At 35.4% G+C, this 25,833-nt stretch overlaps 3 protein-coding genes and 6 non-coding genes across 10 annotated transcripts in view; 4 read left to right on the top strand and 5 right to left on the bottom strand.

Annotated features, from left to right (window-relative positions):
• Positions 1-11,137, top strand: part of LOC113502811 — a 71,492-nt gene extending 60,355 nt beyond the window's left edge. For both annotated transcript variants that reach the window (XM_026884512.1, XM_026884513.1), the window contains 8 exons: positions 470-661; positions 1,915-2,062; positions 2,604-2,820; positions 3,525-3,733; positions 4,559-4,725; positions 5,121-5,488; positions 8,028-8,197; positions 10,923-11,137. In XM_026884512.1, coding sequence (XP_026740313.1) covers positions 470-661; positions 1,915-2,062; positions 2,604-2,820; positions 3,525-3,733; positions 4,559-4,725; positions 5,121-5,488; positions 8,028-8,197; positions 10,923-10,930 — 1,479 coding nt within the window. In that variant the 3' untranslated portion in view covers positions 10,931-11,137. The remainder of the gene's footprint in view (positions 1-469; positions 662-1,914; positions 2,063-2,603; positions 2,821-3,524; positions 3,734-4,558; positions 4,726-5,120; positions 5,489-8,027; positions 8,198-10,922) is intronic.
• Positions 1,077-1,148, bottom strand: Trnag-ucc. Its single transcript has one exon. It is a non-coding gene; the product is annotated as a tRNA-Gly (tRNA).
• Trnar-ucg lies at positions 6,371-6,443 on the top strand. Its single transcript has one exon. It is a non-coding gene; the product is annotated as a tRNA-Arg (tRNA).
• An 823-nt stretch (positions 11,138-11,960) lies between the features above and the next one.
• On the bottom strand, positions 11,961-18,150 carry LOC113502910 (probable phytanoyl-CoA dioxygenase). Its single transcript, XM_026884662.1, has 8 exons — positions 18,016-18,150; positions 16,481-16,594; positions 15,771-15,882; positions 14,320-14,478; positions 13,650-13,799; positions 13,093-13,236; positions 12,613-12,750; positions 11,961-12,330 (listed from the first exon to the last, which is right to left on the bottom strand). The coding sequence occupies exons 1-8, from the start codon at positions 18,048-18,050 to the stop codon at positions 12,277-12,279; spliced, it is 906 nt and encodes a 301-aa protein (XP_026740463.1). The 5' UTR covers positions 18,051-18,150; the 3' UTR covers positions 11,961-12,276.
• Positions 18,151-20,498: 2,348 nt separating this feature from the next.
• LOC113502972 (phytanoyl-CoA dioxygenase, peroxisomal-like) lies at positions 20,499-25,833 on the bottom strand (the record flags this gene model as incomplete). Its single annotated transcript, XM_026884750.1, is given in 3 exon segments — positions 20,499-21,004; positions 21,730-21,867; positions 25,789-25,833. Coding segments are annotated over 3 exon segments (237 nt in total), but the record flags the coding sequence as incomplete, so codon positions are not given.
• Positions 21,187-21,305, bottom strand: LOC113503240. The gene has a single exon (XR_003401424.1). It is a non-coding gene; the product is annotated as a 5S ribosomal RNA (ribosomal RNA).
• Positions 21,395-21,513, top strand: LOC113503239. Its single transcript, XR_003401423.1, has one exon. It is a non-coding gene; the product is annotated as a 5S ribosomal RNA (ribosomal RNA).
• Positions 24,522-24,640, bottom strand: LOC113503237. Its single transcript, XR_003401421.1, has one exon. It is a non-coding gene; the product is annotated as a 5S ribosomal RNA (ribosomal RNA).
• On the top strand, positions 24,730-24,848 carry LOC113503236. Its single transcript, XR_003401420.1, has one exon. It is a non-coding gene; the product is annotated as a 5S ribosomal RNA (ribosomal RNA).

Raw genomic sequence — 25,833 nt, 5'->3', positions numbered from 1 at the left:
TTTTTTATATTGTTACTACCTGTGCCGTCGAACTATGTACATACATACCGCCTAAAAGCGATGATAAAAAACACTTTTTTTTTTTGTAACTTTTCCATATTTTGTTTCCCTCTGTTCACACCTTCCCTGGACGTTCACGAATATTTCAACACCAAAATCAGCCAAATCGGTTCAGCCGTTCTCGGGTTTTAGCGAGACTAACGAACAGCAATTCATTTTAATATATATACGAAGAAGATACAAGAAGATTAAAACAAATGTCTAATACGTAATTTATACAAAACACCATAGTGTTTATTTTTTGGTATTAACGTAGTAAACCTTAAAATAGAAATAATAAGAATTTAACATTTTATACCTGCTTCTTCTGTAATATGTGTATCTTGATTTGAAGTTAAAAAACATTATAAGTTTATACTGTTAGCCTATTTAAATAACTGTGATTATATTCATATATTTTCGCCCGCAGTCCCAAACGGACGCTATAATAGGCTGGGTGGACGGCCGCTCCGGACGGCCCTTCATCATGGACACGTGGGTGTCGGGCTACTCCGCGCCCAGGGTGGACCCGCGCCAGGACATCAGCAGGGAGGCCGGCAGCCTGGCTGACGGGGTCATGACCCTCAGCTTTGTCAGGAAACGGGATACTGGCGATCAGAAGGTACATATGTACTTAAGTTTTATTTGATTTTGTATTGGATCGTTGCTTAGTAGGTTATTGTTGAGTCTTGTCTTTTTTGTCAGTACTGAAAGTAGGATGAATGGTTTGTATCAAAAAGGTCATACGAGAAAGAAAGCAGCGTATTCCTTATTCACATGATTATAGATAACAATATGAGATGAAAGCGCACATTACCACAAATTGTAATATTGAATGACCCATTTATTTGTTATTTTTAACCCTACAAGTAACACCAATAAAAGCAAAAATGAAAAAAAAAAAAAATCCGTTATTAGTTTTTGTTTTCAATAATACAATTGGTGTTAACTTTATTAATTAATCATTATTAGGTGGAAAGGAAACTTATAAATGGCCGGTAAATGAATATAGAAATTAAAATAAAACGCAAAAAGTGTGCGTCGGCCGGGAATCGAACCCGGATCAACTGCTTGGAAGGCAACTATGCTGACCATTACACCACCGACGCATCTGTTTGGTGTTTTCAAATTAGGACACAGATAATTTTATCTTTTGTTTAACAAAACACTAATAAACAATTCAGTTATCAACAATAGTTATCGCTCGAGATAAAATTTCTTTACAAATATGATGATGATGATAAAGTTTGTTCATTGTTAGATTTGCGTATTGTGTGTGAAACACATTCACAGTCATGTTTTATGATAAACTAAATTAAACTGATAATACTTTTAAATGTATTTTTTTATTTACTTCTCCGTTTGCAATCATATCTTGTTAATCTGATTAGACTAAAACTGAGATGACCATAGGAGCTTCGCTATGTTGATTTATCTGAATAGACTTAAATCCAAAAAATATTAATCTGTTTATTCCGTCAGACAGATTTTCAAAAAATATCGAATACTTAAGCATTTTTCACATCATTTAAAGGTAAGTACGATTAAAAGCAAAGCGAATAGGAAGCTAAAATATATGGTAAATAGTGAGGGCTAGTCACATCACTTGCTAGTAAAAACTGTACTGGCGAGTGACGTCACAAGAAATTCAAATCATTGTACCCTTCATTTTGTTTTAGATATGTAAAAGAAAAAAAATATATATCTAACTATCCAATATTTTTCGAAAATCTGTCTGATCTTCTAAAATGTTTTTTTATCAATTACCCTGTTATCCCTCCAAACACACTGACCCCAAAACAACAAAACTCCCTTATTCAACAATATTATTAAAAAAACCTCCTTTATTCATCAAATCTTATTACTGACCCCCAGGACCTAGCCTTCACGGACACCACCTGCCTGTACATGATGTTCGTGTCGTCGGGCGGCGGCTACGACCCCGTCAACAAGCGCACCAGCAAGCATCGCGACACGCCGCATGTCACCGACCAGAGGGTCTGCATCCGCCCTTGTGGACCTGGTACGGACTAGTCACTGATGTCTTATGTAGGGTACATAACCCTATAGGTGGAGAATGGCATTGAGTCAAGCATTTTTATATCGTTATGCGGGAATTTCAAACTATTGCGTACTTATTTGTTACCAAAAGAAATATTATTTTTGTAATGAAGAGGGAAAGTCCCTCTAGGACATCATTTCAAAAAAAAATCACAAATACAAAAAAAAAATACATTACAAAAACATATTTTGGCGAGGTTTCAAACATTAGAAAGCTGAAATTGACTTATTTAGGCATCTCTCAGAATACTTTGTTTGGAACAGCAGAATAGATTATCTAAGTAAATGAAACCTGTACTTCTATAAAAGAAGCACTATTTTTATATTACAAACTATTTATACATATCTAACTCTATTCGAGCGTACTGTGCGTATACATTGAGATAAGTTATAAGTTTATACCTTCTCATATTCACAGACAAACTGTGCAAACTCTATATAACATTTAACGATTTTTGCAAAAAAGTACTCACCAAATCTAATTCCCTTACCTCACCCTCTAGAACCAGTGGAAGAAGAAGTGACAACAGAAGCGGTCCTCCCGGGCCAGGCGTCGTACTCCGTGTTCATCCGCATCACGGGGCTCGCGGACAGCTTCCGGCCGCCGGCGCCCGGCAGCCGCGAGTACCACGAGCTCAGCCGGCAGCTGGCCGACAGTCTGGCCGCACAGATAGGCAAGACTAAGGGGTACCATGGACTACTTGTTAATGGGTTTATGCAGTGAGTATTATCTCAATACTCAATATTTGTATTGCACTATACATGTTCACTATGGACCCTTTAGGGCACGGCAATGTAATTGAGGAGGATGCTAATTTTAATTGCTAAGTTAATCGGTTTATGCAGCAAGTGTTACCTTTTTGGTGTAAAATGTCCCTAGAATGAGTAGAATTCTAACAATTGCTCCCCCTTGGAGTCATTTGAGGATGTGATCTGCTCATCCGGAATAAAAAGTTGTCCAAAGAACTGCATATCTTGTTTTTATTGTACATGTGAAAGTTGGTAAGTATGGATGTTTGTTCATGACGAATCTTGGTATACAGATCGATTATAACCAAGATTAATAGGATAGTATTTGTCCGATTTTATGCTCTCGAGTCTCTCTCTGGAATCAGTGTAATAATTTCCGATTTGTAGAAGGGCAGGCCCGCGGGCAACAGCTAGTATAATTATAAAACGGACAGATTTTTAGCATTATTATGTTTTGAATATTCTCTTGTCTAACCCAATTAAACGAACGTTTTTTGTTTACGTAATAAAATAAAAAATACGTATGCAATTTTACTACACAATAATAAACATGAATAGATAATAAGTTATGAACTATCTCTGAATCTCGATTTTAATATTAGGAAATCTGCTAAATCGAAATTACTATCAGAAAAATCTCTTCCCTTTACTTACTTAGCATCCCTTTGTTCCAGAAACGAAACTAAAGCCATAATCGCAGAACTGACCCTCAAATCCATAGAATCGAACACTATAGAGGCTACCGGCAGAGCTCTAGACTCTAGCAACACTACTGTCGACGAGGCCGACAAGTGGGAGCAGGCCGTCAGGGACACGCTGGCGCAGGGCCGAGTGGGGAACTTGAACGTGGACCCTGACTTCCTGGTGTTCGAGCCACAGAGCTGTGAGTATTCATTTTCTTATGTGTCAGTAAAATGAGTAAAACTCTCCCTCTTTTTAAATCCTCGACCAGCATTTAGGTATATTAAATAATATGAAATTAATTTTAAACTAGTTTTCTGTTTATAATTTATATAAATACAAAAGTTATTAGTATTATTATTTGTTTCTCTGTTCTGTCAATTCAATACTTTTTTTTTCGAGACCTCCCTGTGTAACGCAGGTCTCGAAAAATTTTTGTTTATTTAGTCCGCTTTTAACCGACTTATTTTCATGTATTATTATACCCAGCAAACGTTGTTATGCTATACAAATTAGTTCAAGGGAATAAAAAAGAAAAGTATATAGCGTCATGAAAAATATACCTACAGGCTACATGGTTGATTCTCAGACCTATTGAATATGTGTACAAAATTTCATAAGAATCGGTCGAGGATTTTATATAATAGTAAATTATTCACTATTTGTAGTCAAATTCGCGCTCAAAAAGCACTGACAACCAAGTTATGTAACCTGACTACCTTTTCTAACCCCTTTTTTGGGAGAGAACGTAGCGTCAAACAAACGACGTTAGTAGACGTATACTGACAAAACCTAACCGCCGGGTGACGTCAGTCGCGTTTGGTACCGACACGTGGAGTGCATTGCATTACTACACGGGATCCAGGATCCACCGGCCGTTACCCAGGCCCGGGGAGCGGCCGCGGGCGTGTGGGGAGGCCGCCGTCAGCGTCCTCGCAGCATACTGGGGTCACACCCGATACAATCCAAATGCGAACCCCGTTGCGGTTCTTATTGTAAATAATAAACCATGTTATTCTCTGTCCAGTGATACAGAATAGGCCAGTAGAAGCCGAGCCTGAGGGCGGGCGCTCGTTCTTCAGCAAGGCGGAGAGCAAGCTGTACGTGGTGGTGGCGTGCGTGGCGGCGCTGCTGCTGCTGGCGCTGCTGCAGGCCGCCTGCACGCTGTACCGCGGCGCCGCGCCCCGGGGGCAGGTGCGCACTACCGGATACATGACACTCATGAGCGACTATGATCTAAAATGAAACCAAACTTTACCTTGCTAGACTGTCTAAATATACGAAGATGTATATTTTGTTTCACAGTCATGAAAATAGCGACATGTCGCGGATTCGATCTCCGCGTAAGCATTTTGTGATCCACGAATACTTGTTTTGAGTCTGGATGTTTTGATGTTTGTGATGTAAATTCCTTAACGAGAGCGGGTCGTTTTTATAAGTAAAATCATTAATTTCTTTGCTACAAAAACTATTTAACTATACCGATATACTTATCTATTAACTTCATGCCGGGCAAATCATTAAATTAATATTTATTTGCGTAGAAGTAAAATAACACAATTTACTAATATAATAATCTCCTTTTACAGGATCAACTAATACCAAACTCGGCATGGAAAGACTATTCAACAGCAAACACGAACTACGCATTTGAAGCATTCGAAAACGACGACAAATACAACAGTACGGCGTCTACAGCCCCCCTACGACACAGAGCTACCCCTCTCAGACCCACAGACCCCCCGCCCCCCAGACCCGGCAGTGCCAACAAAGCACCCGCCAACGGGAAGTCCAAGACAAATGGGGTCAACAGCGCCCCCATGGCTATGGTCCCGGTGACTAATGGAGCCAACGGCCATGGGACCAATGGCCGCATGACCCCCAAACACCATAACAGTGCGGCGCAGTACTACCATGAGACCAGGTCCCTGCAGAGGCCTAGAGGTGGTCAATATGGGTAAGCTTAATATTTTATCTGTTTGATTTGATTGCAATACGGTAAACTTCTATTTATGACACAGAGAATTGAGGTAAAAAAAGTTGAAAATTGACACGTAAAAGGTCATAGGTTCGAATCCCAGCACAAACAGGCCTTTTGAATTTATGAGCGTATTATGAAATAATTTTAACTCTCCAGGAAACTGGCGCTCCTGAATTTTTTTAAGGTTATGCCAGAGGCCAAGGATCGGTATAATTTCAGAAACTCCTAGTGTAATAAATAGTTAACTAATTAATTGCAAAATGAAAAAAAAGGAAGAAACAAAAAACAGAGAGATGTTTATTTAAATTTTACAAATAGATCACATTACAAAATCATTAAAATAACTGTATATAGTATACCTAGGTACTTAGGTATATCTGAGTAAAAAGATATTCTGTATCGTCATTCAGAAATAAAAACAAGTACCTACTTAAATAATACTCCATGTTTACCGATTTTACCAAAAAACTAAAAAACTGCATTTGTATCTTAATTCACACAAAGACTAAACATAACACCGTCTAAACACATTTATCATAACATTGTTTTATTATCATTGCAAGATAATCACTTATGACGTCACTTAGGTAATAGCTACGTTCAACACAATTAGCGTCGCTTAACACAATTAAAATCCACTTAAACCGAACAAATGCATACCCTAATATTTACAAACATACGACATTACATTCATATAAATTCAAACGAAACTCAACCTTAACGGCAGTCGTTTAAAAGCTATAATTATTTGATACTAAATCACAGTATTGATTATTCGTTATCAAGAAGGGTGACTGAATGTTTAGAGGGTAAATTGTTCGCTTAAAGCGATGCATAATTTCGCTAACGTTTCTAACAGACCGTGTGGCCTAATGGATAAGGCGTCGGACTTCGGATCCGAAGATTGCAGGTTCGAGTCCTGTCACGGTCGTAAAGTAGTCAAATAAGATTTTGCTTTTTGTGTTTTTTGTATGTTTATCACCTAATTCCTTTTTTTATTCTGCTTATGTTGAAGTATTCGTCTAGAATCTTAATTGTTACTTAATTTATGCTAGATAAAATTTAAGTGTAATAATAGAATGAGCAACTTAATTTAAATGCCTTATTCCTGTAACAATTATTTATATTTGTTCGTAAAAATAAAAACATTGCCAAACCCTTCACTGTTTGCAAGTGCTCAAAAATGTAGAAACAAGTTCAATTACCACAAAAGGCATAATTTGACTGTCAAGGTCACACGGAGTGTCATTCACTTCATACTACAGCTGGTTAACACAAAGTATATACATAAATATAAATATATAAAAAACAAGTTTATTATAAACTATGTAAAAGTATTCTTTAATATGTATATATAAATGTGTATTATTTATTAATTTGTTTATTTTGTTTATTGACATTTAGATTGTGGTTAAAGTATGTATGTATATTAGGGCTGGGTCAAATAGGCTCAGTAAATCTTTACGACATTGAAAAATAAACCTTAGCCCTTATAACATAAAATGCATAGTTGCTTGGAATTGGAACTCTACAAGGGTAGTTCCTTGTAACTCTGCATTGTAACAAGCAACTATGCATTTTATGTTATAAGGGCTAAGCTTTATTTTTGAGTGTCAAAGTTGGTGGTACTTTCGAATAGAGTTATGTGGATTCTCAGTGGTGAATTTATGTCGAAAAGGAATTAAATACAAATGACAATGATTATTTATTTTCAATCTATCATTTAAATATTTATAATATTCTTTTTAATGAAAACATCTTTTAATTATTCCAAAAACTTTCGTCCGTAATCTGTATTTAAAATGTTTTAGATATGATCGTGAGTCAATATCAATATTATATAATAACAAATATGGGACATTAATTAGAAAAATATTGAGCATTAATCACCAAAACCACGCTTGTTTAAAGCTGGTTTTTAATTAAAACTAGAAGCACACAATTTGTATAGTTTCCTTTCATAAACACCATTATTTAGTGATGTCTTCGAATTATTACAGTTAATTTGCCTGCATTAGAGTCTATCCTACACCTGAGCCATACAAATCTCAACAAGACCACCACCATACTAACTCTCGTAGTATACGAGTATGTATGAGTATAAAAAACATATTTATTTATAATAAGCACACCAATAGCACAGTCACCCAAAATCAATTAACATAACATCCAAAAAATTATGGCATTTCAGTAACCGTGCAAATAACAGGCCCTAATCCCAATTATTTAATTTGGGGTCGGCGGATCATGTCTTCTTTTTCCATACCTTTCCATCAGCCGTCATCTTACCATTTGCTGTGCCCATCGGGGTCCACGATTGCTTCCATCATAAACTAATGTATTACCATCTAATCTTACAATTTGGATTTCCAATAAAGAATATGAATATGAATCTTACAGGAAACTTTCTTCGCAGCCATATCGTCTTTCACACAATAAATCAATCTTTATCCCTATATCCTTATAACAGGTCTATATAAGTATATTAATATAGATATTATTATGATCCACGTAGCTACACAGCTCGCTCGGACCGCTCCGAGCGTCCCGAGCGGCCCGAGCGCCTCGACCGCCCCGAGCGGGGCTCGCGCGGCGCCTACTCGCTGCCGCGCGGCGTCCGCAGCGAGGCGGGGCTGGCCGCGCATCCAGACTTCTACTTCATGCCCTCACAGAGGAAGTACGAAGGTGAAGTTGTTAGGGTCTATGTTGACTATAACAGAGATTATTAGGGTTAAGTACTGCATGCTGAGGAGATTGTTGTAGAGATTGATGTGGGGAATTTTAGTGTCTCCTGCAATGTACTGCAACGTCCTGGGCCCCAATTCTGGTATTTATAATGCAATGGCCGATAAAAGAATGAAAATTGGCTCAAAACTACACTTTTCGTATTCTCTTAAGCATTCTTTCTACACAATTATTGAAAATTTAGTATGGGACGGTACACTCAAGCTATTACACCAATGCTATGATTTTTCAATTATTGTTTTGGCATAATGCTGAAAGGAATAGGAATAATTTCAAATTTAATCCGATTGCCATTCATTCATCGGCCATTGTAAAATAGCAGAATCTGGACCCTGCATGCTGAGGAGATTGTTGTAGAGATAGCTGTGGGGAATTTTAGTGTGACTCCTGCAATGTACTGCAACGTCCTGCATGTTGAGGAGGTTTTGCTTGTAGTTCGTATGCGGGTTTTGTATTCTTAGTAGTTAGTGCATGAGGACTTTTTTTTGTGTACGTACTGATTTGTCATGTGTCCTGCAGCTATCAGAGATATTGTTATATTCAACTGAAATGCTTTCAAACTGGGCAAATATAAATTCCAAGATTTCAATACATCTTTGTGAATGACAGTTCAAAACGCAGCCTACACAAGTAAATTCCATTCTTGATGGAATCGATCAATTATTTCGTCTAGTTTTTAAATAATTTAAACTCAATACTATAGGAAGTTGTTGCTAAGATATAATTTTATGCTAAGATTTTGTACCGCCAACTTACATTGATACGTTTGCTTATTTTAATAATGGTTCAAAGCTTCTAGTACAAATTAGTATTAAAACCGCATTTTAATTGGTTTAATTTATATATGCTAATTAATTAATGTACCAGTACTGTAGTAATAACAATGTTTTATTTATAATTAATAGCTGCATTAACAAAACAATGCTACTTAAATAAGAACAAAAATGTTTACATTTAGAAGAGAATTCCTTGAAATATTTTTTATGAGTTTCTTTTCTTAAAATATACTCATGAAATATCAGGTCATAAAATTGCTGCTTATAATAGTTGTGGGCCAAGAATGTTATAAAGATAGAACCAGCATGTAACGATTGTTGAATAACAACTAGCGCACTCTGTTGGCCCATATAAGAACTAAAATACATAAATTTCTCAAACCATTATGAACTTTACGTTTATGAGAACAAGAGATTGTTTTAAATAAATTCTATAATATCCTGTATGCTATACTGTAGTGCTCTAGTTTAGCTTTAATGCTTGGAACATTATTAACAAAAAGCTTAATTAGTATATAATTTAATTATGTTTTACTGACAATAAATACACTGCTATAGATTTAATTAACTTCCAACGTAATTTGACAGCCATAACTGTACTTTTTGCTGTCAATTGTTAACAATTTTTGTTTGTGGCAACCTGAAACTTAAAAAAAATACATTATAATAGTGTTCCTTTTTAATATAAGCACGTAGTTAGTAATACTTGTATCGCTTTTGCTATTAATGCTAATTGTCTATTACCTAGAGTCAAGTTCACTGACAATTAGGCTAGCAATTACCTATAGTTAACTAAGCTGGTAACCATCCTTGCTGAAAAGCGCAATGGATTGTTAGATTAAATCTTGACCTATATCAGTTACACACCAGGGCCCCAATTCTTTTACAATGGCTAATGAATGATTGAAATATGGCTTAAAATGACAATTTTTGTATCCTCTTAAGCATTTTTCTACACAATAATTGTAAATTCAGTACGGGATGGTACACTCTAGATCTAGGTAGGCAAAATGCTTAAGAGAATAGGAATAATTTTCAAATTAAATTAAATTGTATCCATCGTCTATTATAAAATAGCAGAATCGGGGCTATAGTTGTATTGAACAGTAAGTTTATCGAAGGTTTTATTCTCGCTGAACTAGACTCTAGCTAGCTTATTGACATAATTAAAATTGTAAAGTCTCGCATGTTTAAATTCTCACCCTAAACACCTCCCCTTTAGGTGTTCTATATCACATACCTATTACTTCTATTTTTTTTATATGCATGAGAAGCTGTTGAGTGGTTAGCTATAGATATGTCGCCAGTTCGATCCCCGCAAGGCTAGGACGTATAGCAAATTGTATAGAATTGTTTTTTGACAGTGTAAATGCCTCAGCTTTTCGCCCGCGGCTTCGCCCGCGTTGAGGTCGGTTATATCGCGTTTCCAAGAGAACTCTTCAAAAATCCGGGATAGAAACTATCCTATATTTTTTCTCAAGGTCAACTCTATATCTGTACCAAATATAATTACAATCAATTCAGTGGTTTAGACGTGAAAGCGTAACAGACAGACAGACAGAGTTACTTTCGCATTTATAATATTAGTAGGGATTTTAAAGCTTCACTTTTTACATAATTCAAAATTAATTGAATTTCATAAAAAACAAGAAAATGTAGTAAATAAATAATACTTATACACACAACGCAATCAATTAATTAATTAAACAACTACACACATAGGCAATTAGACCATCACTCGGCAATACAAAGAAAATTAACATGCGGGACTTTTCAACTGATTAATATTTAAAATTAAGTATAATTAATACAATTAACTAATTACTAAGCAGCATTAACGTGTAAACAATAGACTTGTTATTTGATTGGCACGGTTTGTTTGTTTACAGATTTTTGAAGGGGACTCTGCAGTTATCTGATTATGTTTAGTTACCATAATAGTTGGGTGATACAGGCTTGATGAGAAGGATGAGAAGTAGGGTCAGTATAAAAGCCAATTTTGTTTGATTTTTTAGTATATTTGATGTTATACATACAATGTCATCTAGTAAAAGAGTGTGTTCAGGCCGATTGTCGACTAGCTGAAAGAAAAATCCTTTCCTCATATTAGAAAAAAATATATTAACACATCTAAAATCAACTTATTTGTCTTTTGGAAGCAAATTCAAAAAGCTTACACTGAATATTAACGTATTGAATCGTATTTTCTAATTCTGATGTGAATTCTTGCTTTGCTGATCATACAGAATTATGACGCAATAAAACAGTGACGTCATACTTCCGTCAATCTCGTCAATCCTGTATTATTCAGCTGACTCTACGTTCTATAACTTTTTAACGCACCGATGTAATTTAAGAATTGTATTGTTCACGATAATTTTTATATTTTTTATTTCCAAACCGGATCTAGTCTCATGTCACAGTTTTAAAAAATAAGTTATTTTCACCTTTATCGTAATTGTACTTAATATATTTTCATTTTTTTTTATTTACAAAATATAATAAATATGAATAAACATGTAAATATAATATTATGTAAACAAATTTCGCTGTAAATTGCACTTTAATTGTAAGATAGCAAATAATTCTTAGTTTGTAATGAATGGGACAAAATCTTTTAATAGTATAACATTATAATTATTTATTTAATAAGTATTTTACTCAAAACCCGAATTTGAGTAAAATTTTCTTCATCGCTCATTTCGACATTTTACTCCTAGCTAACCCGGTAAATCTCAATCTTTACCGAGAGGTAAAACCTCTATTCGATATTCGGTAAATGTTTATAAGAACATCCTTTTCTACAGCCAGTAACGTTCCAATTTAAAAATGAATCGAAAAGGAGGTTTTAATATAAAATGGAAATTAGATTAAGATTTGTATAAATACAAAATAAAATTTATAAGATTAATATTTTTATTGCTTTAAGTTACAAATATAAATATAATTTAATAATTCCGAAGAATATTAACTTAAAAATAACCGAATAAGAGTATTACAAGAGTTAGTTATAAGTTTACCGTACCTAAGATTGTAAATGAAATAAAATATTTTTGTATAATTTTAAAAGATTTTTATTTTTTGAAACAGATTATACAAAATCCCTCCTACTTTCCATAGATAGTATAATAAATATGTACTTATCTAAAGTGGTGTACCAAATATTCACATATCTTGGTAGATTTATTTTCTTTTTCTCCAAAATTTTTACTTCTCATATGAAAAAATACGAAATTGATAATATTACAGGTTGCTTCTCACTCCCCTAACTTGCTTCGTTTTAATGCGCCACAGGTCCTAGAAATTAAAAATCTATGCTATAATATATTATATGCAAGAAGGTATGCGAAAGGAGTCAAGTATTGTAGATATTTTTTATAATTTTCATTTAGTTGGTTTTTTGTAACAAGTATTTGCCGTTTGCATTCAATTTTCTAGAAGAATATTATGTTTTATGTGATCCACGAATGACTGTTCTGAATCTTTGAAGTTGAAACCCCCCGGGAATTATACACTCCCACAAAGATTAAATTAATTCCAGGGATCACTTCTTTAAAAAAATAATAATATAATCCTCACAACATAACTAAGATCTCCTCCTCTTCTCCGAAGCTCTGTCTCCATCTGTTCCGCGAGTCTCGCCTGGTTGGTGCGATACACGTCGATGTACCAGCACTCACTGCTGGCGTAGTGGCATGTCATTGCTTTACGGTAGCCCTGCAGGGGTAGGATAGATACATACGTTGAAAATGATATGAGAATTGAAAATTGGTTGGAAGCCACTGCCAAGTGAAGTAAAGTCTGGGATCATATGCTGCTCTATACTAAACTCGCATGTAAAATCTAGAATAATGAGTGTAGAATACCGTTTATAATTTATTTGAGTGAGGGTCAAGCTTGATAAGTTAGTTGGGTTCGTCAGTATTTTTTTCTGTTTCTTCCCTGTTGATTTTTCCATCCTCATACAACGCGAAGAAATTGCTCATTTTATCCCATGCATTTCATCATTTTTTGTTCTTAAAAAAATACTAAACTTCTAACTCTTTCTCGATACCCTACCTGCGATATATTAGGCCTGGATCCATGCACGAGGTCGGGCGCGAAGAACACCGTGTCTCCGGGAGCCATCTCCAGGTAAACCCGCCTGTGTTCCGGGGCAACCTCGCCGGCATTCACTATAGTCGTGAAGAATAGCTTGCTATCCTGGTAACAAGGGTTACTGGGTTGAACAAAAATAATTTATTTAGAAGTACCTAAGTAACTCTCGTCTGATGGTTAATAACGGTAAATGATAAAACAAACAAAAAAAACTCAGGAGATTTCTTTAAAATTTTAAAAATGGAAATGTTCCTTTGTTTCATTTGCCGTCATTTTATAGTCATTACCACAATTCTGATTAATTTAATGAGACATCATGTATCAATAACCTTTCAACCATTTCAGTTGTAAGGCGTGACAAAAAATGGATTTATATACGCTCATAAATTATTTACTTCCTTCTGGAGTTGTCAATTAAAACACTCCAGTAATGTCATTTTTTTGCCGTAATCATCAAATCATAAAGTGATTTGAGTAATCATAAACAAAAAAACATACTTTATACCATAACAACTCACATTGATCTGGTCACCATGGTCATACAATACGTTAGGCTTGTGCGACCCGGGCACCATGTACAGACAGCCGTTGTTCATGTCCACCGGGTCAACAGCGGTCCATGTGCCCACTATCTTGTGGGCAGGGCGGAACGGAAAGTAGAACAGGTCCTGGAAATGTAAGATGGGTAGAAGTTTAATAGTTTAGAGTTAACATGATGCTCTTCCATATGGTTGTTTTATTTGGGGTGTTTTTATTGTTCTATGTTTTATTCGAATAAACAAATTGCTTCTTTTTAGCGAGACTAGTGATAATTCTACTAAAGAAATGACGACTATGGGTCAAGTCGAAATAACCATTATTTCGACTTCACAGATAGCCGAGTGTGAGAGTGAATCTGGGTTTCTTGGTGCATATGACTTGAATTTTTGTGAAACCGTCGCGACTCAGATTCCTTAATTAAAATAAAATACATTTCACATCTTTATCGTCGACGAGGACATATCGGCGGTTACAGCTAGAGAATTAAACATTTACAATAATAATACTTACCTTTCTATAAATCTCACACCGCTAAGCAAAGACTTTATCCATTAAAAATCAATCCGTCAAAATTTTAAAGAACACCCTTGAATTATTAGAGTGTCCCTTGAAGGTTATTTCAAGAGTTACAATAACCCAGTTCTGTACCTGATGAGGGGGATGTTCGCTGGTCCCGGGAGGCTTGTTGATGAGCATGCAGTTGACTGCTGTGATGTGGTCACTGCCCACCAGCTGTGACACGATATGCAGAAGGCGGGGATCCTCCGAGTAAGTGCTGTACACCTCATCGTAAAGAAGTTCTTGGATCTAAAGAGGCAAGTTATATTTCTTTGTTCTTGATAATTGTTAAAGTAACAGTGAAACGGGGTGAAAAGAGGGTTTTTTTGGGGTAGAAACAGAGTTATTATTAAAATTTGGACGTTTAACAAGACAAAATATAGAAATTCCCAAGCATTTCATAAAGTAATTGTGTTTAGGCATTTTTATGTAAGAAAATATTCCCCCAAAACACTATTTTCTATTCACCCCTTGAAACTCAATTCACCCCGATTTGCTACTTAGATTAAAGTATATTTATGTCTAAGGGAGCGGCATCTCTTTTGCACTCCAGCAATACTACTTTAAAACGTTGTGGTAGGCTGTACTAATTAATGAAATTAGTATACTATTCTTTTCCAATGATTAGCATTTAATAATGTTATATACAAAATGATTTTCGCGTGTATTTTTTCCCACGACTATGACGCACCAATCTTTGTTAAAAATACAGAAAAAAAATCAGAAAATGTTTTTTTCCGCTTTTCAATGTGACCTTGCATTATACCTAAAGGCAATTTGCATAGCAATGATAATTACTAAAATTAGTGTAAGTTTATTTATAAAATATAATATATTTTATGAGCCTAGCCTTTATTCTTTAACCTCTGCCTCCGCATCCAGGCAGAACGACTTTTAGGTATATTCTAGATATACTGTTATTAATGATAACTGTATCTGAACATTAAACATCTATAATAATAGCTTAAGTGAGGTGGCTTAATTGTTGAAGAACGGTTTGATCAGTATAATTAAGGCGATAATGGTTAAGAACTCTGGTTAGGTCGAAACAAGGCTAGCCACCTCGATAAACACTCATGAGTAAACAACAATGATTAACTTCTCATCTCTTTTCATTCATGGGACAATTTTACGGCATTATTATATTATTTACACCAACTAAGCAAAGCGACTTCATAAGTATCAAAATTAAATAATAAATATAATAATTGCCTAAATGATGATGAGCAACCGTTTACCAACGCCGTCTATCGGGATTGCCCGTCTAGTTTCGTACCCAACCGGAGTCCTTAATCATAAGCAATACGCGTGAGTAAACTGTTGCATTAATTAAGTATGAATTATCCTCACGTAAGTTACTATAAACATAACAAAAAATATCGAGGTTTCTCGAGGTAGATGCTTCTGACTAGGTCACTAGCGCAAATATATTTTACAGAATACGCATAGAAACACAACATTATCTCGCCTCTTGCAATCTCGCCGCCGTAAATGATACGTCGTTGTAAACGTTTTTAGCTCTCTTAGTATTAACAACGTACCTTATTGATATAATCTTCAGGGTTCGTCTTCGTCTTGCTGAGGGCTCGGTCCTTCACGACTGTCACCACTCCTTTCTCCACCCTTCCGTTACATACATCCTTGAAGCGTTGTCTAAAACATTATTAAATCATTATTCTTTACCTAACATGTAACGATTCCTCGTAAATGCGCAAACTTTGTTTTGAAGAAACTAATCAGTTAGTCAAGCAAGAAACGCATCAGAGGCTTTCTCTGCGAACCAAACTCACAAAAATCGAATATTTGCAAGTCAGACTCGCGACAATGCGGGTTGCGTACAAAGAGGACAAATAGTTTTCGAATAAAATTGTTCATCCATAAAATTTTTGACCCTAAAAGCAGCTGCTCGACGTTGATCTTCGTTTTTAGATAATCATTTTACACTATCTGGAAAAGATCAACTGTTTAAACAGACAGACAGAGAGCAGAAATGAAATAAGAGGATGAAGTAAACTGAGTGAGTTTCCTTTAAGCGATCCACGAATCCTTGCCCCGAAAGTAAGGGGTCTGGATCTCTCAGTGCTCTCTGGGTGTCTCTGTGCTTTGAATGTTTTTGAAACCCAGGCGACACAATAACTATTCCTTAATGCGAGAGCAGTTTTCAAAGAAAAACTTGAAGATAGCACTTAGACTATTTTTACCCTGAATTACCGATAACTACTCAGGCGGAAATCTATTTAGCTATAATTACCTGTAACTATTTAGAGCTGGTTGACTGATCAGTCCCCTGATGACCAGGTAGCCGTTCTCCCTGTAGAATTGTAGCTGTTCTGCTGTCAGGGGGTATGTAGCTGGTGAACTTACGCTGAAATAAATGAATAGATCCGATCCTGAATTTTACAGCTGAGCAATATCGCTGCCACAACTGTTAAAATCTTACGAATATTATATACCTACACGAAAGTGTTTTGTTCCTCTTTCACGCAAAACCCACTGAACGGATTTATACTAAACTTGGCACACGGATAGTTTATAACCAGGATTAACACATTATAGTTTTATCCCGATTTTATATTCCCGTGGTATAATTTGTTTGTTTTTATCGGTCAGGGCCGCGAACGTATGTGTGTATAATATTATCTACTTTAAATTTATAAATTTGTATTAGTTTATCTTAGTCTAAGTCATAATCTTCTTCATGAAAGTTTTAATTGCTTGAAATAAAGAACATTAAATTTAATTTAAGACGCGATGGTAGCTTTCCTAATTTTGTTAAACAAAATCTAAGTTGATTATTTTCTTAAACAGTAGATTTGTTTTTAAAGTTGTTAGTTAAAATACTGTTAGCGGTTAGGTACTTAATTATGTAATAGTCCTGTTTGTTAATTACGTTTGCAACAACAATTAAACATTCATTATTAACCGTGGGAGGTCGCGAGTTGAACTTGCTTCGAGTGAACTTAGTACAACGTTATAAAAAACCTGGTGTTTCTTTGTCTTTAGGTATAAACATTGTTTAATTACAAAATATCTGTTGAGAAGATCTTACGAAATAATATTATTACCCTTTGAAATAAGGGCAGATATGTGCTTGAAATAAAGATGTTCTGAAACAGGATATTTATTAACTACATGTTTCTAGAAGCAAGGTCAAGGTCATAGATGGTGTATGTATCTAGGATAAGGTTTCCAAAGTTAATTTAAAAGCCTTATTATATTTGACTTGTTTAGTATTAGAGGGGCCTCATGTAGGTAAACTTTGAAAAAGGGGCTGGGTTTCTTTCTGGTAACTGCAAGTCCTTCCCCGAATTAAATAATACAAAATACGTTTCGTAAATATATGGAAATTTTCAATTAATTTTAGGCGCGAATTTATAATCGAATTACTTGTAAAGTTTATTATCACTCTATTACAGACAGTTATGTGTAAAATACCGATTCAACATAATATGGATGGTAAGAATATTTTTTAATCGACTGCATGGATGTTAGGTCACCATGCTAGCCATAGTTCACGACGCGGGTTCGATCCCCGCAAAGGACAAACTTTTGTTTGTGACAAACTGTTATTCAGTAATGCTTTCTGAGTCTGGGCGTAATGTGCCAAGTTTTGCATGAGAATTCATGTTTTGTATAATAATATCCTCTCACAACACATACAAAATATAAGCATTACAAATACTAATGCACTTAATCATAAATACTGCAAATTAAAATAAAATAGATCACTTAATTCAGAAGATATATAAATGACACCTATGAAAATAAAGTAGAAATAATAATTACCAGTTTGGAAAAGCTTTGAAACTTTTATTTGCCATCCCAACAAAAGTGTATACACTGTTAACTTTAATAAAGAAAATCAACAACTATTCAATATTTATGCTAAATATTAAGTTAAATATTTAGCGTGCGACCGCACACAAGAACTGAAACACTCTGTTAACTGAACGCTTGCATGTTAGAATCCATACTTTAAATATTAATATTGTGGAAAAATATCTGTCTGTCTGTCGCGCTTTTACACCAAAACTACTAAACCGATTGTTATCCCGTTAGATCGTCTAGACCCTGAGAAAGCATAGGTTAGCTTTTTTACTGGAAAAAAAGATTGGAAGGGGGTAATGGGGCAGGCAAATTTGATTAGTAACTTTTTTGGAATTGAAAGGCTGGCTGGCTTTGAAATTTGGCTTAAATTTTGTTTATTTAAAAATAATGAAAAATGCGCACAGCGGTTTTTTACTACTGGGTACTTTATTTTGAAGATGGGGTAATGGTTACATTTTATCCAGGCATTAGCACGAAAACGGGAGCCACTGAGCGAGGTAAACTGAAGTCCGAGCGGACGGAGTCGCGGGAAACAGCTAGTTTAAAAAATAAAAAAACAACTGTATTAAAAGGACTGTGACGAGTGACTATTCTCCGTCGAATTAAGTACTGTGGCATTTGTCGAAGAGAGATGGCTTTATTAGCTGTGTAATGTCCTCTCTCTTCCATGACTGTAGTATTTTTTTAAACTCTGTCAATGCCAAGCTGACCTTTTTGGCATCTAATATAAAACAAACAATATTTCACTAGTTAAACACAACGCCATCTAATGTCAAACTAAGCAAAGCTTGTATTATGACAACTGAAAAAATATACTTATGAATTTCTTAATACATACATTAATATCGATAAAATTAACCTCCTTATCATACAAACATTTGTCCTGGGTGGGAATCGAACCCACGACCTCGGGTATAGTCTGGGTCATTAACCACTGGACCAACACCGGCCACAAATTTTGTATCGGTGTATAGAATAAGTCAAGTGTGATTCTTTTTTAAGTACTTTATAACCTGGTTTGCAAAAATTAAAATACTTCCGAAGATCTGAATCTTATTAGTTTGATGTCATTCATCGGCCTAGCCTTTTCCCAACTATGTTGGGGTCGGCTACCAGTCTAACCGGTTTCAGCTAAGTACCAGTGTTTTACAAGGAACGACTGCCTATCTGACCTCCTCAACCCAGTTACCTGGGCAACACGATACCCCTTGGTAAGACTGGTTGTCAGACTTTTTCAAGCTTCTGACTACCTGCATCGACTGTCAAAGATGTAGGAATAACAGCCGGGACCCACAATAATTTAACGTGCCTTCCGAAACACGGTTAAATTTACTTTGATGTAATAAGGATAATTTACTTAATTAATTATTTTTTGGATTTTTCTCAAAGAGAATTCAATTGTGAGAAAATTTAAATAATTGATTAAAATTACAATTACCTGTTATTTCGCCTTTTAATGCTTTTTGATGTAATATATCAAGTAGTTAAATTTGTTATGACAGTTTTATTAAGTCTTATACATATTTTAATTATTTTGTTACATAATTTGTTTCTTTTAATTTAGATTGGAATGTGAAATCGTTCTTAAAAGTATGAGTATAGAGTCGAATATTTAAAAACGCTATTAAACGCTGAAAAAGGACACAAAAAGTGTTAATTGACATTTAACAGGTTCAAATAAAAAACACAGTAACAAAAATAGAATTTATTAAAACCAAATAAATATTTATCAATCTCATTATACACATAATAGCTAGCACTAAATATACAAAAATATAAATATCATTATTATTTATCACATATTTTTTATTATGTCCACACTAATTTTAAAACTAAATATTTGTCCTTGAATATTTATAATTATAAAATTCGTACAAGTTAGGTTTCGTTGATATAAACTTTTTATTCTAAAATACATTCACCAATGTCCTATAAAATAATATAAAGTGTCAGTATGTGTGGACATGTCACAGAGGCAAAAAACCCATAATATCTTAAAATAATTCTCTATAAATCACGTGTCTTGAAAATAATGTACAAATAGCTTGAAATATCATATTAATGAAATGCATAACACATTTTGAGTTAATAAAGGTCTTCAATTTGATTATTTACAAATATAATCTCGATACTGGTTTGGTTCTGGTTTTAACAGACGTCAGAATTAGTTGTAATTTGGTCCCATAAAATTCCATCAAGATTGGCTTAGTAGTTTTATATTTAAGTTAAAGTCGGTTGGGTGTTTTTGTTGGTAAAACAATATTATTCAAATGTAATACAGTTCTCGTTTCTATTCTGAAATGTTATCGAAGTAAACCAAAATAGAGTAGTTCCACTCAATTTCATAATACCAAATCGATCTCAATCGTCTAAAATAGAATTCAATTTTGTCAATGATAGCAAGTCTCCTGGACCAACTACCTTTATTGAAAATAGTGTTATTTTTTTTATAAGTTTCTCATGGGCTTTCTCGCCGGTTCTTTTCCATAGAAATAACATTTTTCGTATAACTAGAAGCATTATATTGATGTTTCGAAAGTGTCTGAAAAAGCCTAGTTATAACAAATGGAAAAAACAAATTTGATTGCTTGATTGATTGCGCGACTTCGTCCGCGTGTTTAGAAGATATAAGTTATGATTTTTTCTTCGCTCCTATTGGTCGCAGAGTGATGATATATAATCCTAAATCCTTCCTCGGTGAATGGTCTATTCAACACAAAAATATTTTTTCAATTTGAACCAGTAGTTCCTGTTATTAGAGCGTTCAAATAAACAAACAAACTCTTTAGCTTTATATATTAGTATAGAAGTATAGATTTGTAATAGATTTTCCTTGACCTTTTTCCCTTTAAAGTCGAACCGCCACCATTTTCTATTGCTTTTTATAGTTTTTTTATAAGTTGGAACGCGTGCCCTTAACTTGCTTGCACTTGTACCTCCAGGCATCCTGAAAATATATTAACTAAGTGATTTTTCTAGAAAAAATTGCTGAAAATTGGATTCTATGTCAATTTGATTCTACCGAACAAAATATTAAATACTATTAAACAAGTCTATAATTATATTTTTATGAATTGGAGTTATTTCCAAAATAATAATATTTATTTAAAAAGTCGGAAATCAGCAAAAAGCCAACGACACGCGGTATTCCCAGGCGGTCACCCATCCAAGTACTAACCGCGCCCGATGTTGCTTAACTTCGGTGATCGGACGAGAACCGGTGTATTCAACGTGGTATGGACGTTGGCGATGACCAATATGAAATTATTAAACAAAATTCACACACACATGTTGGATAAATATTTAAATTAGAATCACGTATTTCAATATTTCATTCGCCAACGTCCATACCACGTTGAATACACCGGTTCTCGTCCGATCACCGAAGTTAAGCAACATCGGGCGCGGTTAGTACTTGGATGGGTGACCGCCTGGGAATACCGCGTGTCGTTGGCTTTTTTTGCTTTTAGTATTTTTTTGTTAAAACCTCATTTTTATTTTCGAACTTCGTGCGTAACTTTTTAGTAGAAAAGAAAATAAGTTTCATTAGCATAAAATTTCTCATTTAGTTCATTTAAATACAACAATAATAAGTTCCTATGCGTATAATGTATGTACAACAAGTTATAACAGCCTTTTTAGGTAAAAGGACTGTGACCTAGTGCTACTCACCACATAACTAAGTTTCATGCCCTTCTTCTCGTTGTAGTACTCGAATCCTTTGGCCATCTCCTCCTGAACGGTGCCAGCGATATCGATGTAGTGGCAGAAGCTGTTCGCGAAGTGAAATGTTATCGCTTTACGATAGTTCTGGAAACAGATACGTTGCTTTTTAACATTTTATTGCAGTAAAACTTTATGGGATGCGACTAGGAGGTAACAGGGGACAATGGCGGCAAAATGGTTAAAAAAAATATTGAATTCAATAACAAATTAGTTTTACTTCAATCGCGTGTGACGGTTACACGCAATCTTTTTTTTATTAAGTTTATAATTATTTTCTCAGATTGCGGAATATACATCAGATAGCCCAACGTGACTAAAACTGAATCCACTTTAAGTACGCCAAAATGGAGTAGTAGTGGGTGAGTAGTGGTTAGTGCGTCTATGACTCACAGAGCGAAGTTGCGTTGTGACATTTGCCCTTTAAAAGTAATAAATCCGTGTTGTCATCGCCAACGTCCATACCCTGCTGAATACACTGGTTCGAACACCGAAATTAAGTAACATCCGGCGCGGTTAGTACTTAGATGGGTGACCGCCTGGGAATATGTACTGCTTTTTGCTAGTTTATCAAATTTGAGATTTTATTGAGATGACTTCATTTAAAATACTACTTTTTTATATTTTTATTTTGGGGTTTCACTAACTGTCTCAGCACTTACACAATACAAATACGTACATATTATTTTGACAAACTAGTACGCAACAGAAGCCAAAATGTGATTTTTGTAATTATCACGTGAACGAAGTCATAAGCAACAATTACTCTGACCAATTTGCAGGAATATTGTAGGTAGTAGATTATTAAAACTATACGCACTCGTTGTTCTCGTGAGATTAGTTGCAAGTGAAAATAAGATAAAAATAATATTACCACCTATCAGATCGACTTAAAGTTAAGCTTGACTCCAGACGACGCGTAAAGAAATGTACTTACATCAGGTTAAACATGCTACCAGCCGCTTCGGCATTAAAACCGTTGCATTTGATAAAAATGATATATAGTAAGGTAAAAAAGAAATGATGAATTCAAATGCCAATGCAAATACGGTGGCTGTGTTGAGACGCGCGCGGTTACCGTACGGCTTGTCCGAGCGAGATCCCGCAGCCGTGGCAGAGCTGTACGCGAGGACCGCGCCGCGACCCAGGCGTACTTGTATAGAGCGGTATTTGTCTATGTACCCGAATGTTGCGATCAAACCGACCGAGCCTATTGATACCAACCCGCAAGAAACGATGGTGACACACAACCGGTCACAAATCGGTTAACGGTTGTACAACGGTGTGCAACCAGAACACAATATTGCACACCGATTAAGAGTCGAAGCCATATCACCTAAAGCAAAAAAAAAAAATTGTCTTTAACGTGGCCACGACCAGATTAGAGACAATATTTTTTTTGCTTCAATAAAGCAGCTTCCAATTTCTTCACACAGTTCTGTCGTATCTGATGACCCTTGTTGCTCTTGAGATGAATAAAATATTTTATCCGACCATATTGTGTTTATTGTGTTGCGGATAGCTTCGTCGTTTGTGAACCGATTTGTGACCGGTTGTGTGTCACCATCGCTTCTTGCGGGTTGGTATCAATAGGCTCGGTCTGTTTGGTCGCAACATTCGGGTACATAGACAAATACCGCTCTATACAAGTACGCCTGGGTCGCGACGCGGTCCTCGCGTACAGCTCTGCCTCGGCTGCGGGATCTCGCTCGGACAAGCCGTACGGTAACCGCGCGCGTCTCAACACAGCGACCGTATTTGCTTTGGCATTTGAATTCATCATTTCTTTTTTACCTTACTATTTATAAATAATTATTCTTAATGAACAAAAAAAAATTGTAATTTTCGAAGCAGTTTGTAACACTTTTGCTTTGAGGACCATTGTTTGAGCCTCGCTTCGCTTAAAACCAAGCATCGTTTAAATTATTCTGATGGCAGGCAATACGGTCTCTAATTTACTTGCTGCTTGGGATCACCTCACCAATTATGAACAAAAACTCGTGTGGTTTGTTTCTCTTGATTTTACAGTAAACTTGTTTGAGCTAACTAAACACACATTGGACTTCGAGAATCGAATTGCAATATTTTAAACTGCCTAGGGTATGATAACAAAACGTGTGTTGGCGAAATCAAGTTTAACAAAATAATTGTAGTTTTTGCTGTAGTAATTTACAGCTAAAAGAGAGTTATTGTTCGTGCATTAATTCGTGGTAGGAACCGTTTTGTAACGTTTTACTAGCCACTAGCCAGTAATGTAAATTTGAACTTGATTCAGACTGTGTCGAGGACACTTGATAAGCGTGTGACGTCAGGCATGATGATACGCTCCATATTACGTCACCCGCTGGCCGCTGATGAGAGTGACATATAAGTCTGATCGCAGAAGTCTATCACATCGGAGCGGTTTAAGACAATTCAATTTTTTTGTTGTGGATTGGAATACATTTTTACACGCACTGTTCTGATAACCTTGTGACCTCTTATTTAAGTTAAAATATTAATATCTTAAATATTAAGTCCTTTATTTTCAATATTATTTGTTTTGCGTGTCTGTTTCACATTTAATATGCCCATAAAAATATACATAAAAGTGAGAAATCTTGTTTAAAGTGCATTGGGATAATATTATAAGATCATACCAACAGCGAACGCCCATAGTAGTATACTATAATTATGTGTAATGTAGATAAAAAAAAATCTATTCATTCTAATAAATCCCCAAATATAATAAAATAGCAAAAAGCCAACGACACGCGGTATTCCCAGGCGGTCACCCATCCAAGTACTAACCGCGCCCGATGTTGCTTAACTTCGGTGATCGGACGAGAACCGGTGTATTCAACGTGGTATGGACGTTGGCGGATGAGATGTTGAAATACGTGATCCTAATTTAAATATTTATCCAACATGCGTGTGTGAAGTTTGTTTGATAATTTCATATTAGTCATTGCCAACGTCCATACCACGTTGAATACACCGGTTCTCGTCCGATCACCGAAGTTAAGCAACATCGGGCGCGGTTAGTACTTGGATGGGTGACCGCCTGGGAATACCGCGTGTCGTTGGCTTTTTGCTGTTTTCCGACTTTTTAAATAAATATTTTTTTTTTTGAAATAACACCCCAATTCATAGACATATTATTATATATTATGTGTGTGAAATTATCAAACATTATTCGAGCAAACATCGTGGGTATTTATTTAACTTTCTTAACATTATTTCAGAATCCCTTTTGCCAAAGCGCTTTTTCATCAAGAATCTTACACAGTCGACATTTTGGAACCGTAACGCCGATGTCTTGCGATAAAATATAAATGAAAAGTTTTTAATACTTGTTTATTCTAATGTTACAACATATTTTTGTATGTTTGTTTGTCGTTACGGTTGGATTTTTGTATCTCAATTTTGAGGCACCTCCCAAAAAGCTAGCAGGCTGAAATTTTCATGGTAGTTTCAAACCCGATGACAATGCAATTTACAACTATATAAACGGCTGAACCGATTATGATAAAATTAGAATGGAGTGAAACTTAAAAACATGGGCATTTTAGGTGGGATTTTTTAAGTCTATTAATTTGTATTATACAAATACATATTCCGTTTTTTATAATTATTTTCTACTTCGTATGCCTCATTTAAACACAGTGCTTTTGATTTTAATGGTAGATGTCGTAGATGATGATGATGATGTCCTCCTAGACGTTTCCGTCGACGGCGGAATAATAGTAGAATAATGACGGGGAGTCAAGCTACATTTTCCCTCTGCCCACTAACCACCACGTGGACTTCACGCGGTCGGAGTCGCGGGTAACAGCTATTTAATTGTGTCAATCAGGGTGTCTTTGTGCATGTGATTTGTATGTTTTTGTATGACACAAGGATTAAATTCCTTAGTGCGGGAGTCCAGGGCCTGGACATATTGCCCCTAGGCACTGGCCTAAAGTGCCTTATGGATAATACGGCATTGCGGGAGTCGTTTTAATATTCCTTGTAGCTATTATTTGTTACCTTGGACACGTTAGGCCCGGACCCGTGCAGTAGGTACGGGTGCAG

This window comes from Trichoplusia ni, chromosome 18 (genome assembly GCF_003590095.1).
Source record: "Trichoplusia ni isolate ovarian cell line Hi5 chromosome 18, tn1, whole genome shotgun sequence".
Taxonomy (NCBI): Eukaryota; Metazoa; Arthropoda; class Insecta; order Lepidoptera; family Noctuidae; genus Trichoplusia; species Trichoplusia ni.
The sequence above is the reverse complement of the archived record's forward strand: the minus strand, read 5'-3'. Positions and strand labels throughout refer to the sequence as shown.